This window comes from Crocodylus porosus, unplaced genomic scaffold, assembly GCF_001723895.1.
Source record: "Crocodylus porosus isolate Cpor-Errol unplaced genomic scaffold, CroPor_comp1, whole genome shotgun sequence".
In the NCBI taxonomy this organism is placed as follows: Eukaryota; Metazoa; Chordata; order Crocodylia; family Crocodylidae; genus Crocodylus; species Crocodylus porosus.
In genome coordinates, this window is record NW_017728943.1 from 120,466,715 (window position 1) to 120,481,928 (window position 15,214).

The 15,214-nt window shown below is 42.7% G+C and overlaps 1 protein-coding gene across 3 annotated transcripts in view; it reads right to left on the reverse strand.

The window, feature by feature from the left end:
- The window catches only part of PCMT1 (protein-L-isoaspartate (D-aspartate) O-methyltransferase), a 56,429-nt gene that overhangs the window by 13,896 nt on the left and 27,319 nt on the right, over positions 1-15,214 (reverse strand). For all 3 annotated transcript variants that reach the window (XR_002103719.1, XM_019550091.1, XM_019550092.1), the window contains exons 4-5: positions 14,122-14,226; positions 2,597-2,717 (exon numbers count right to left, since the gene is read on the reverse strand). Coding sequence is in view for 2 of the 3 variants with exons in the window: in XM_019550091.1 (XP_019405636.1) it covers positions 2,597-2,717; positions 14,122-14,226 (226 nt within the window). In the remaining variant the exon portion in view is untranslated. The remainder of the gene's footprint in view (positions 1-2,596; positions 2,718-14,121; positions 14,227-15,214) is intronic.

Genomic DNA, 15,214 nt, shown 5'->3' on the forward strand with positions numbered 1-15,214 from the left:
TCTGATCAGAGATAACAGGCATTAAATATTGCAGCCACATTTTAAGTATTGGGATTTTAAGGTATTACTGTGCTGCTTAAGCAAACATCTTAACATTGCTTTCAAAGAAATTTAAAAGCACCTGGGTTTGGGGGTTGGTTATTTTTTCTTTAGAAAACAAAAACAAAAACCAAAATCCTATCTGTACTTAATATGAGTAAACAGAAAAATTAAAGAGCCCTGGGCTGATTCCATAAATTCAACACCCAGTGGAAACCAGGAGTTCAAACTGGCCTCGCTCTGGACTTGGACAACTGTTGTAGGAGCAGTGTGCTCAATTCCTATAGGAAAAAGAAAAAAAAAAAAAACCTCATGTCTCTTCAGTATCCATTTCTACTAACTAATCTGGAGTTTAGGCAACATGCAACCCATGAAAGGTTTTTGAAAAAAGGACAGGTCTTCTAGCATACAAATGCTACACAAGATTTTTTTTGTCTGTCTTTTTCAATACACCTGACCTGCTGATATTGCACTATTGTATAGTTTATCCACAAAGCAGTAAATATATTTCCCTGTGAGCACGAAAGTTGTGGTTTTGCTTTGTTTCAACATGCACTATACTCCTTCACTTGCAGCCTTCTCTGAACACCTTAACTCTCAGTTCTCAGCCAGATCTTTGAGGTTTTGAGAAACTTCAAAAACCCCTTTAGGAACCTTGAGAAAGTTCATGAACGTTGTGCGGAAAGCCTATAAGCCCCTTTAGGGTTGGTACTTCTTATACTTGGAGGTTCAAAAATATTCTGCTCCTGTTCCATGCTCAGTAAGAAAGTTCTGCTGGAACTTTTGTAAAGCAGTTGACATAAGTGAAGCAGTAGAAGATGTTTCATCAGCAACCATGGAAAACCACAGACCAACAATCAAATATCTGAATTCACACATCAACTGTTATCTGAATAACCTATCAGTTTACATCGATTCCAGATAATCCCAAGATCCCAAAACTTTACTAAACAAGCTCTGACCAGTCTAATTCCCTTAATCCGCCTACTTCAAAGGCACTTTTTCCTCCACGTCCCTCACTATTAAGGGCTGCTGTAATATCTAGAAGAAAAGGGTGGGCAAAAATAGCATGAGAAAATCCCAAGTATTTGGTCCAGGCCATCAGACAATATACTTGCTTTCTGCTGTCATTTCTGTCATCGGCCATTTGTCTTCCTATGGCATAATCCATGTCTGCCATTCAACTGTGGTCATTCTAGATCTTATTTTGCCCCCCAGTCCACACCAATGATGGATCCTGGGCTGCACAGTGGCTTTTGTATAACTGGCAAGCACACTGGTAGACTGATCTTCCTATGGGACAGAGTCAGTTGAGGCGAAGAAACAGTGCTGGATGCTGGTCAAAACAGCAAATAGCTGAGCTCTCATGTCCTTACACCATTGTTCATACAGTTCAGTGGCAACTTAACACCAGTGCGGTGGAGCATAAAAAACAGAACAGATAAGCTCCCTACGAAGAAAATGGTGGACAGTATGACAGCAAGGTGAGAAACCATTTTTACTAGTGTGGCCATTGCAAGTGTTATCAATGACTGATACTTCACCAGTAGAGAGCAACAGCAGAAAATCAATGTCATGACTAACCCTAATCAAAGAAAGTCTTTGCGGTGGTTCACTACCAGAAGTATTTTTGTACAGAAACAAGATGTTTTTAAATGTGCCAACAGAAGACAAGCACATTCTTGGTTACTGTACCATTTCTCTAATTTCAAAAAGATCTGGAACAGCTTCACTGACAGAAAAAGAACCAAAAATGACTTGAGAAGAATTTAGCTATAAGGTTCCAAAAGAACAGAGAAAAATAAATATAAAGACAAATAGTGTGTTCATAACTTTCTTAATAAAAGACTTAGTGACCCAGCCCTAAGCCATTTTTAAAGAATTCACCCAAAGACTGGTTTTCAACAGGACAGAGCTTTCACTCCAAATTTCTCTCTCAAGACATCAATATCCATGATGATTAAGTACTGATTTATAACCAAAGTAAATTTTAAAACAATCATTCCTCTCTTTAGCATTCTTTCTTCTCATTGTCTAATTTTATTTTCTTGATATAAATTAGTAACATTAAGTCCTAAGAGTGAGAGATGCTATCAATCCGTTTTAAAAACTCTGGACAAATTCAACTCTGGACCAATTCAATGAGTACACTCTGTTTTTCTAGTACATTTTTCATTTGAGAAGCTTACTGGCAAAATGTCACCACTGTTACTGCACAAGCATGAAATCTTTTTACTATATTGTTCCCATTTAAGTTGGAAGCTCATTCATGTATACTAAAAGAAGCTGGAAGTACAGTTTAAAAAAAAAAAATAAAAACATTAAAACTGAATCAAATTCTCATTCTTCAGATCCTCTGTGTTTTATTACACATATTTTAATCCACATGAATATTTACCATAGATTCTGAATGTTTCTTACAATTCTAGAAAAATCCAACTATTACCCAACATGGAAGGGGAAGCTTATAAAAAGGCATGAAGGGAAGCTAAGCAACTAAGCTGCAACCAGTTAGTGAAAATAGGCAACAACGAATATATTGAAATCTGATGCTCACCAATCAGTTTCACTCTTCCTGAAGACAGCAATGTAGGATCATCCTTTTTGACATTATTTATTGAGTCATCTACTAGTTCTTTAATATGATCAATTCCTACAACTCGCCCTTTCGGACCAACCTAGAAAAAAAATTAATATAGTTGAACAGTTTGTGCCACAGAACCACCATCTCTAGTTCCTGAACCTTTTTGCTTCTAATACATTTGGAAGATAAAGCTAAAATATAATTCCTCAGTGCAATTAAAGAAACTGCTTAGAACAACTAATTGTCTTTCAGAATTCATAGTTAAGCATGCAAATACAATTTTTGTTACTTATAAGTTCTTTATTTAAAAAGCAAATTGACAACACAACTTTAAGAAGTGGTTCTGCTGAAGTCTCATTTTTACAGCATTAAAAATGATCTTCCTGTTCAGTTTTAAACAGTTATTGTCTTATTTTGTTATATTTAGAACTTTTTTTGTTGAAAGATGATTAACATTTTCTAGATAACTTTATAATAAAAGAAATCGTTATAAAGGATTGGTCAAATGTGATTTTGCAGTTTCTGCTCCTTATCTCTACATATACACCAATCTAGAATGCTAATTGAGTGCCTCTTAAGCATAAGAGGCATTGCTTGTCTGTATGTTTGTGTGATTAGCATAAGAGAACCAAGTTGAAATAGCAGGTTTATATTTTGCTGCAAGGTGCCAGGATTCATATAACATACTAATCTTTCAGAAAGAAGCTCAATAGTCAGAGAACAGAAAGCAAGATGTTCATCTCTTGTTCTATTGTTCTGCAGCAGCTTATGATCAGACACTGGCCTCTAACACTAAAATTTTAGGTTTATCTGTAGGGGACCTGACTGGCATAGCAACAGTAGAATCATAATTCTGTTACTGTCAAAATTAACTTCCCCTCCAAATGGTTGCTTATTCTAGTATCCATATGTCCAAAAATGACTATTTTCAAGTCACTTGCTCCAGAATGGAGGGGTCACGTACAAAACACTAAGTGAACAGTATGGTTATAGATATGCTTGTTGATATTCCAAGGCAGCTGAGGTAGAGTATTAGCACCTATTACTTTAAAAACATATAAGCACATGTTAGTGTAGGCAAGGCATACTGCCATCAGCATATGTTAAACTGAAGGCCAACAGACTTAGTTTAGTATGTTAATGGAAGTAGAAAATCTAGCGCAGACATTTTAACATGTGCAAAGATTACAAAATAAAATTGTAGGGTAGGCAATGCCACAATATTGTAACTTGGAGGCTCTGAAAAGGATTGAAACTTTATACTTGTCTTTGAATAGAGATTCAAAGATTCAGTGCAAAAGGCAGGATGAAAGAGTGACCTGCTCTTGGCAACTCATCTGGTCCATAACTGTATCCTTTTACCGGTAGCTTTTATAGGGGTGTGCAAAACAGGCCATACTTGATTCAGATTTGGCCCCAACAGGGGACGGTGATTTGATTTTTTGATTTGGATCACTGTCCCCAATTTGATTTGGCCGAATCCAAATCTGAAGATTCGATGACAATTTAGAGAATCGGGGATTTGGCCATAGACACAGCTTTAAATGTTTTTTCTACATACAGTGAGGTACCAGGCACGGCTCATGAATGCTGCAATGCTGGGGCGGATGGAGCATCCCACAGGAGCGCCGGGAGAGGGGAGGGGAAGGCCCTGCATGCTCAGCAGCGAACACGGAAGTGGACCAGAAGTATTTCTGGTTCACTTTCAGGTCTGCTGCCGAGAGTGCTGGGGAGCCCCCTGCGCTCCTGTGGGATAATCCATCCACCCCACCAGCGCAGCATTCACAAGCCACCTGGTACCTTGAGGCATGTAGAAAAACAAAACAAAACAAATTTGAAGCTGTGTCTATATCCGAATCACTGAATCTTTCCAAATCGATTTGGAGAGTTCTGATTGATTCAGAGAGATTAAAACGTTTCCTGATTCGATTCAGATTCAGCCACCAAATTGAATCAGGGACCGAAGCTTTACAAAGCCCTTGTAGCTTTGTATTTGTTGTAAGTTATATTTCTATAGTGTACATTTTAATTTTATAAGCATTTAGATTTAGGGACAGCTTAGCAGAAATCAAGAGAAGAAACTGATTAAACTTCTATACTCTGAAACTGAAATTAATAATATCCACCTAATTGATTTTTTTCCTAGTGAAATGAGGCAGGCCTAGCATTTGAGTTTGAGAACAAGCAACACGTGAGACTGCAAGTTTTCACTATGACAACAACAGCTTACTATTTGTAGGAATGCTTGGCAACCAGCAGGATTGAAAGCCAGCAAAAATTCTGATGCAGTCATCCTCTTTGGCAGGCTGCAACTTCTTGGCATTTAAAGTTCAGCAAAAAGAGCACAGCATGAAATAGCCTTTTTTAAAATAACAACACTTCCCAAAAACACCAGCAGTCTGTCAGAGCCCCTTAGGCTATTCCAGAATCCTGCACACCTATTCCTTCCATTTCTACTTTATGATACAAAATGAGCCATCAAGAAACCAAAAGAAGCATCTGATCCCAGAATAAAACCACACTCCACCCAGTGTAAAATTTCAATATCCACAGGATTGTTAGTGAATCACGTTCCAAAAAATACAAGGGGATGAATATTCTGCAGTTGCTATCTCCTATACATACATCTTATCTGACTGTTTCATCTTAATTTGTAAGACAATATACACATTCTACTAGACATTAAGGGTTTCCCTAGAGAAACCAACAGATGACTATCATAGTTTCCAAGACATCAAAACTCAATCAGATAACACATCTGAGCTCCTGACCTATGCTTCGCTCTGAAGCTGCCTATTCTATTTTCTAAAGGATCAATCAGTGGGGTGTAGTTCACTGGGAACATGCAAAGGTTGCATCCCCATGAGTGGGAACATTGTGCTTTGCAGTGCCTCACAGGCTTTTGAGGTGTCACAAAACACACACGGCACACATGAAAAGATTTACCATGACATTTCAGCATAGAGCCAAAAATCAGATACTGGGACATCCTGGTATTTTAAACAAAAAACACAGTCCAAAAAACCCAAACAAAAAACAGTGCGGTGTATGCTGCTGGAAACGAGCCTGGCCAGCCAGAGCCACACTCTAGCAGCTGGCCAGGCTCTGTGCGCCCAAATTGCTGCCTCTGCAGCCCCAGAAGACCCGCAGGGCCCCAGGTAAGGCTGCTGGTTGCAGCCTCCCCTACCACATTGGGGGCAATTTAGTGTGCACCACAGCACGTGTGCAGGGGCGTCCCCTGGGGATAAACACACATGCTGCTATCTGTACCCAGGGAAACACATGTAAGCACACATGGGGATGCACCCATAGAGTCTAACAGAGAGACTGACTGCACGTGAGTAGTTTCTTTATCAAAGGCTTGTGTTGGTACATGGGGAGAGAAGGCAAAAAAAATATTTTGCCATACCCAGACTTCTAGTTCAGTCAATCACCATAAATAATAATCCATTTCACAAATGAGAAAACTGAAGGCAGAGAGATATAGTAACTTGCTTAAATCAAAGAACAGGATAAATAGGACCTTGGCCTATTCCATAGTAAGAATTAATTTACGTAAGTAAAAACCAAAAATCTTCTAATAAATTAAACTTCTTACATAACATTGAGCAAAATTTCATGAGGATTCAATAGAGGAGTTGGCCAATAGGGGATTTATATGTCCAACCAAATTATTCAGAATTTTTATATATAAATATAACCTGGGTTAAGAAGATTTCCTTGTAGGAAGATTTAAGACACTGTTTCTGCAAAATTCTTGAATCTTCTTCTGAATCAATCTGTACTGACCACTGTCAGAAAGCTACTGGACTATCTGGACAAGAGATCTGACCTAATAAAGTTATTCCTTCTTTCCACTGCAACTTGTAAATGCAAAAACAAATTATTACAAAGTTATACAACACAGCCAATAGGCAGGAAGCTTAAAATGGCAGGGAGCCTCTTAAATCTTAAGACTCCTTCCCACCTGCATTTGTGATTCTGAATTTCAGACACTATTTTTCAGGAACAGAAAGAGAAACACAGGTCTGAGAAAATTGGGTCAGAATAAGCATGGTCTTCTGGTTTACCACTGAATCAAGACATAGCTCAATACGTTTCTTTGCATTAGCAAGCCAACTTCTTATGCTTATATTGTTCAAAATCAATCTTTTTTATCCATCAATTCCCCATCAGTAAAAAGGGAATAACATTTTTCTACTATGCAGGGATGCTGACAGAGAGAATCAATTGCTTTTGAGAAACAGAGTTACTGTGGTAGGAGTCAATACTCAAGAAACTGACCTGACACGTACTTTAGCAGCTGGCACAACATGACATTGCATTTACATACTATCTATTCATGGTGCAAGTTAAGAGGCTCTCTCTCACTTGCCTTGCTATTTTCCTCAAAAGACATTATCAAACATGCATGAGAAAAAATAATCAAAAAGTAAACCAGAAATAATTTTTAATATTAATATAAGTTCTATCATGGTTCATCAGATTGACTAAAAGATTTCTTAAAGTATTTACAGTTGCAATTATGTGTGGGGAGGAAAAAGCAAATTAAAAAGATACTGTTTCTCTCTGATAAGGCTACAGCTAGCAGGTGAATGTGATGATGAATATACCAGAACAACATCTTCCTGGCCTACATGTGCTTTCTTTTTCCTGATATAGGCAAGGACTATGGCATTATCTCCAAGGACTTCTACCAGACAGTACTTTATGCATTAGCAGAAGGCTTTTTAGGACACATCTTCCTGTACTGATTTCCAGATCACTCATGCAAAATTTGGGTTCCCATGCATTCAACAGTCATGCAACCTAGACGTGTCAATGAGCACTACAATCCAAGTTTGAGACATGTGACAACCGGAATAGTATGAGAATAAAAAGCAAGTACACAGGGTCCAATTTTCCATCAGCCAAACTGTCTAAGCACTCGAGACCCATGGTCAACCTGTGTGCATCTGAGTTAGGCTGCAATGACAAAGATATTTTCTGAAGAGACCCAGTGCAGTGACAGTCCAAAAGGAGGCATAAAAGCAGGAAACAACTTGTTCCCCACATGAAACTAGGAGATACTTGATATGAATAGGTTTTATTTCCACATGGACAGTATTGAAGTCAGTGGTTCTCAACTGAGGCCCCACGAGACACACCCCCCTGGGGTGCTGTGACGTAGGTGCTACAACATGTGCACTTTCTTGCCCTAGATCTCAGGAAGATCTGTCTTGTATTGCAGCCCTTTCTGGTACAGCCCTCCTCCATAATCCTTCTGGAAAAAGAAGGGATTTAGGACAGTTCCACCTGTCCCAAGCACCTCTTTCCAGGAAACACTGCCCAGGGTCAGACCAGCAAGGACTGCAGTATGAGCTTGCTCTCCTGTCTACTTTATAGTCAAAGAGCCTTAATGCAAGGGAAATACATTCACATACCTCAGTCCTTCCTGGTCTGGCCGTGCATTAGATGTGCTGCATACATTTTAGTTGGCAGCAGTAGCACCCCATTGGGAACCACTGAGGTAAGCTGAGCACAACAGTGGTTTTCAATTGGGAATGCTGCCACATTCAAAAACATTGTGAATGGGACAGCCTGACTGAAAAGATTAAGAAACACTGAGGCAGAAACACAAATACTAGCTTCTCTTTAAGCAGGGACAAGACAATCCCCAGCATTAATATGCTGCAGTTCAAAGTAATTCATAAATATCTGTTGAGGATTCTGAGACTCCAGGCAAACTCAGATACATGGAAGAAACTTTTATAGCCTTCTTTTGTAGTAGGGTGGTTAAATGAGTGAGGAAAGAAAAATTGCTGGTTGTTAACTGCTCTGTCAAAAATACTATAGCATGTGGCAACCAATGGGGGGGGGTGGAAATGATATATGGCAAGGAATCCTTCTTTCGTACTCTATTTTCCACCCTCTCTATTAGCAGAAACAGTGTCAGAAAATGCACCAGCTGTTTTTTCCTCTGGAACTGTATTTCTGGTGTAGAGAGAGGCTCTCTCTGGAAAGAAAGACGTAAGTTTTTCACCCTCTTTCTGGAATTATGTTCATTTATCATTAAAGAGACCTCAAAAGGGGAGGTCTTTATCAACTTCTGGGAATCTGGAACATGGCTAAATAAACTAAAAAAAAAAAAATATATTGCCTTAGGATACTGCCAGGAACCCTAGCTCTAGCAGAAGAGTTTAAAGCAATGGTGCTTAACTTTTCATCCCAATAACAGATGAATAACGCAAGGCCAGTCCACGGGCCAGATCCCTCCAGTCCCTGCATGGCCTCAACTTGCCAACCCATGTACCACGGTCAGAACCTGTGCTGCCAAAACTTGGCCCCCCATGCCAGGATATGGACTCAGGCCACCCCAGCTCCACAGGCCAGATTTAACACATAAAGCCACACTATCCAGCCCACTGGGCTCCCCACACATCCAGAATTTTGACAGCATGGGAGCAGCAATTAATGCTGGCACTGCTCCCTGCCACCAAATTTCAAGACACAAAGAAAGCCCTGCAGGCTGAATCTGGCCCAAAGGGCAGTGGTTGAACACCCCTGGTTTAACATATAAACTGTCCTTGCCACATAAGAAATGTTCTACTCTCAGCAACCAGGCTCTTACAGCTTCTTTTTGTTCAGTAAAGTTAGGGTTAACAGAGTCTTATTACAGTTATTTTGGGACATTCTATGTGAACAGTCGCAATATCTTTTTCTACCAAGAATACTGATATAAGCTGCCACATTGAAGCATTCTGTTTTGACACAGCCTGTAACACCAGTGAGACTGAACCCTAATATGCGTTTGCTTCTGGGAGATCAAACCTGGGCATGACAGGTTCATATCAAGACAGGGATCTCTCTCAAGTCTCTTTATAGAACATCATGGTGCAAAGGCAAACATCAGAAATCCCAAAGGATGATCTGACTGAAGGCAAGGCATGCCTGCAGTCTTCACTGTCTAACTCATCTCACTTGATGAGCAAAAATACAGTAAGTTGCATACTGGGATGCTACTTTTTGAAAACCCACTCCAATTCAGGATAGTGTACCCTAAACAGTCCAAAGCAGGGTAGGATGGCATCTTAGAAATCTAACTCATTCAGAGAGGTATAAGCTTTCATAGGCAGTCACCTATGAAGCTTATGACTTCCTGAACAGTTACTCAGGAAAATGCCACCCTGCCCTACCTTCTACATAAATGGTAATATAAAACCAGAAACAGCGTTCTTATACTAAACCATGCAATACTGGTGCAATCTTCATTATGCAATTTTTGCATAATTTATGAAGATTCTCAACCAAACACTATCCAAAAAGTAGATGTTAGAAAAAAACGAGTTGTCATAAAATATATATATATAGTTGTAGCCATGCCACTATTAAACTGATCATGTTTCCACAGGATTTAATGTTAACAAAGAAATCATATATTAATTTGCTATGCCATACATTCCCTGTCAAAGGACAACAAATAGAAAAACCTGAACAGCACATCAGGGTTTCAATGGAAGTAAGTAATGCTAGATTCCTCACAGCCTCAAAATAAACTGTGATTTAACTTGCTTCTTATATTGTCTACCCTTCAGGTTTAAAAGATGTATAAAAATTCTTATGACACTACTGGCAAAATCTGAAGGTTCTGGCATAAATTCCATTGGAGATTTTGGACATATCTGAAATGAAACTTAAGATGTCATCTTAAGAGCATTTTCTTCCCAAAACACTGAAGTCAATTTACCTTCCCTATGAGCCCCTCCTCCTCCCTCCAAATACAGATTTACATTAAAAAGGAAAAGAGATGCTACTTCTAATTGTTTTATGCACTTATATTTTTCAACCCAGTATTTTTAGAAACTACCTAATCTTTTAACCACTCCAACCACATACTAAACTAATTAAGATTCTGCTTTCAAATCTACACGGCAAGCAAAAACCATTCCTTTAAGACATACATCCTAGAAGCAGAATCTTGCACTCATCATGCAAAAACCTGATTTCATTCTTAGTTTCACAGGGTGCATCCACACATGCAAGCACGTGTGCTTGCAGCAGCTCAAATAGAAGTGGTGCAAAATTGAGCCGGGGCTTTTTGCCTCAGCACATGTGCTCAGACATGCGCTTTGTGTGGAGCAAATTGTGCCACTTGGGGCAAAATAACCCTGCTTGGCTCCTCCCGGATATGCAGCCAGGGGGAGCTAGAGCCCGGGGCCAGCACCTGTGCTGTCCCCAGTAGTATAAAAAGCTGCCTTGTACTGGTCCCATCCATACAAAAAGCTGCCCTGGCAAGCAGCTCGGGACTACTTGCTCTCTGGAGCTTCTGGGGCCCAGCCAATTAATACTTAGGAACACTACCCCTTGTGCCAGCTGGACTGCTGCAGCATCCCAAATTCATTTTTTAAAATACCCCCAAAATCCATGTTCTTCCACATTTAAAACAAAAAACCACTCTACACACACACACACACACACACACACGAGAGAGAGATAAGTTGGGTAACGCTTTATTGGTATATTTACAATGTTAAAGCAATTTGGAAGCCTACCAGTGTCTCTATCATAATGAAAAAATAAATTCTAAATACCTATGTGTTGATCTGTGCTTTCGGTTTTCTTCACACATGATGGGTGTGTGATGGGGGGGATGTGGTATTTGCAGGAAGGTGGTGGGAAGGGGTGTGGGAGAAGGCAGTGGGTGGATGTGGAGGGGTGTGGGTTGGTCTGTGGATAGGAGTGGGGCAATTGCTGGGGGCACTGTGGGTGTGGGGGCTGCTCAGGAGGGGTGGGTCTCCTGACCCCCTCAGGGTGCAGCCCCCCTCCCCCACAGCACATGAAATGCCCCCCTCACCCCAGGTCCCAGCTCCCCCCTGGAAGGCCACAGCCCCTATCCCCCACAGGGTTCCAGGCACCCTGGAGGCCCCCCCACCCAGGGTCCCAGCTCCACCCTGGAGGGCCCCAGCTCCACCCTGGAGGGCCCCAGCTCCCTGCCCAGTGCCCATAACTAACCTTTAACAGCAGCAGTGGGGGGGCCATGCGCCGAGCCCAGCCTGGTTCTGCTGGCTCTGGGACTCCTCTTGCCGCCCAGCTGGGCTGGTCTTGTGGCAGCAGGACCCAGTGTGCCACATAGGGACCATGTGCCAGGCCCAGCCGGATCCCGGGACCCCTCTGCAGCCCAGCTGGGCTGGGTCCAGATCCCTGAGGCTTGCTAGTCTGGCTCTGCACTGGAGCGGGTCACATGGCTCCGGGAGGCGCACACAGGAGCCTCGCCTCCCAGAGCTCTGTGACTTGCTCTGGTGCAAGGCTAGACTAGCGAGCCACATGGAGCTGGGCCAGGTCCTCCCCCCGCCGCAGGCACAGGGGGCAGAGGCAGGAGCCAGCCCTGGGGCCCGGCCCATGCTGACAGGAGCCAGCATAGTATGCGGTTCCTATGTGCCGCACCAGGACTGCCGTGGCCAGGCCCTTCCTATAGCTGCAGGACCTGGCCCAGCACGCGGTGACCACGTGGAGCTGAGCCAGGTCCTGCTGGCCTTGGGGCTGCTCATGCCACCCAGCTGCCAGGTGGCTCCTGTGTGCGCCTCCCGGAGCCATGTGACCCGCTCCAGTGCAAAGCCAGACCAGCAAGCCTCAGGGATCTGGGCAGGATTGAAAAACAGAGACCAAGAAAATCTTAGCTTTTGCTAAGCCTCATGCAACTTGCAGCATGGGAAACATTTTTTTTGTTTCTTCACATGCCTGTTGCCCCACCTCAAAGGAAAGAGGACCGAAATGGTGGCAATTGGCAGGGGAAGCAGGGGGGAAGAGAGTGACAATGAGCAGGTGGGTGGAAGGGAAGCAGCAATAGGCAAGAGCGCAGGGCCTGTGCCAGTGCTCTGGGGCCAGTGGAGTGGCAGAAAAACAGAACCCAGGCTGGCAGGGTGTGTGGTCCACCTGGCTCCATTGTGCAGGGCTCCCCTGGGCTCTCATGCAGTTCCCAGGTCCTTCACCCGAGTTGTGCGCCTCCTGGGGGAGCCCCATGCAATTGAACTAGTGGCCCAGCCCCACTCACTGCCAAATGCGGGTCATGGGGAACAGCAGGGAGCTCCACGCTATGGAGCCAGGGTGGCTCTGCTCCTCTCCTTGACCAAGCTCCATGACCTGTGCCTCTGGCTTCATTGTGCAGGGCTCCCCCCCCAGCAGCGCGTGGCTTGAGCGGAGAACGCAGGAACTGCATGCGAGCCCCATGCAATGGAGCCAGCAGCCCGGCCACGGGCAGTCCTGGGGCTTGCCAGGACTGCATGCAATCTGTAGGTGCCCCAAGGGCCTGCTGCTGCTGGAGGCAGAGGCTGTGCGCAATGGGGGTGGAGGCTGTGTTTATAGGGGGGCTATAGATATAGGGGTGTCTCCCCAACATGCACATCCATCATACACCCCCCACCCCTTCATACCTCCCCAGCCACTCTCCCCTTCCACACACCCCACAGAGCCCCCACAAACCCCAGACCCACCAGTGCACACTCACATTCCCCCACACCCCACATACTCAGCCCCCCACAAACTCCATACCCACCTACACCCCTCCACAACCCCCCCACACAACTCCCCACAAACCCCCTACCTCCCAACATACAAGAGTACAACTTCATTTTGAGTTATTATGCAAATCGGCTCTATGTACACCATGTAAACATACACAAATCAGGACAAAAATATTTTTTGAAATAATATTAAAATACGTTATAGCAGATGTTTGATTTTTAGTATACGATTTGGGTTTTTTTCCATTCCAAGATGGCAACCCCCCCAAATGCTGGCAAAGGTGAGGGGTTAGGGATGGGACTTCCAGTCCCAAGATGGTGAATAGGAGGCAGAGCAGCTGTCAAGGGCCAGGGCTATCCTTGTGGCCCTCAACAGCTCACCAAAACTTGTTAAGCAGCGCTTCAGCTGAAATAACTGCCCATCCCTGAGTTGCATCAACATCTGCAACTGGTTTAACAATGACAGTGAAAAAGACAAGTCAAAATTGACTAGAAGACTCAACAGCTAAGAGACAAGAATACAATGGTAACAAAATTAACAGGGAAATCCACAAGGCAGTGTACTTGAGTATAAATTGTTCCTTGTAGTCATTCCCAAACTGTGTTGTATTCTAGTTTCACTTCTCTAAGTGTCAAGACAGATGGTTCAACTTACTTCTAACTTTCCAGCAGTGATCAAAAAAATAAAAGGTAGGATGATTAGACAAAGAACTAATATAATACCATTATACAAGTCAATGGCACGCGCTCATTTGTTAGTACTATGTGTTTTATGTTTAGTTCTAGTCACTTTACCTTGAGAAAGAAGATACAGAAATACAGAATTGAGACTAGTAATAAGCAAGAAAAAAAGGCAGACTGTTTCATATAAGGAAAATGGTAATCATGAAATTTTGCATTCATCTTCCTATTTTTCTTTAAATTTAACCAGAATTATAATTCAAATATTCAGATTGAAATGTTCTGGTTGGTTCAAGTGGTTAAAATTAGGTTTCTCACCATTCGTGCAAAGCATGCCGTAAGAATTCCACTTCCAGATCCAACATCAAGGGCTTTGGCTCCTTCATGCAACTGTTCAGATAAAAGTTCTAGGGCGTATGCATGCTGATAAAAAGAAAGACAAAAAGGTCTGTAGTATTTTAAAGGATTAATTTCCCCCAGTGAATGTTAAATTCTTCAAAGATTTAAAGTAATACATGAAAACCCTGGACTACTTTAAGAAAAGAACTTTCAATGTTGTGTTCTTGTTACGTTTTGTGCCACCGCAAAATTATTTTGATGCTTTTGCCATTTAAGTTTAAAACATATCACGATATTCTCAACTATTTTAGTTGATCCCACAACAAAAGACAGACTATGGTCTTCAGATCACTGGATTCCCAAAGAGTGCGTCACAACATACTAGCTTACCACAGAAGTAATGGAAGTAAACCATAAGACCCATCCCCGCTTCATGAGAAGATAAATGTCCTCCTTCCCTCTCCAGCACCCTGTGCCTGTCCCAGCTACCCTGGGGACTGCCACTGCTGGTGCTGCTGCTGCCTTCCCTGCTCTCCTGGTAGCCCCGATGCTGGTCACACTCACAGTAGTGCATTCTGCTGACACAGACAGATGCACTTTGCAGCCAAGCCCACCCCCTCCACTCCTTCCAAACTGCCAGGGCTGGAAGGAGGGGCCACGGTAATAGTTGCTGGCATGTAAAATCTTGTAGAAGAATCCTCAGCAGCGGGGACTGCCTTTGCCCAAGGTACAACAACAGGTCAGCACGGGGCAGACAGGAGAAAGAACAGGGCATAATTCTGTCCCACCACCCTTAAATGACACCACCTAAATCAGGGATTCTCATCTTTTCTGATTTAGACCTCAATGATTTTCAACTAGGATGGTATGAAATTCAGATTAAAAAACCCCCCAAAAACTTCACAACTTAATAGTACCTCTCAACACTGGTTCAATTTCCTTTGGCAGAGGAATGGAATTCTAATATAATAAAACAGGGGCAGGCAATTATTTTGGGTGGAGGGCCACTTACCTAGTTTTGACAGTCTGTCGAGGGCTGCATGGGTAGCCCCACCCTTTGACAGGTGCCCCA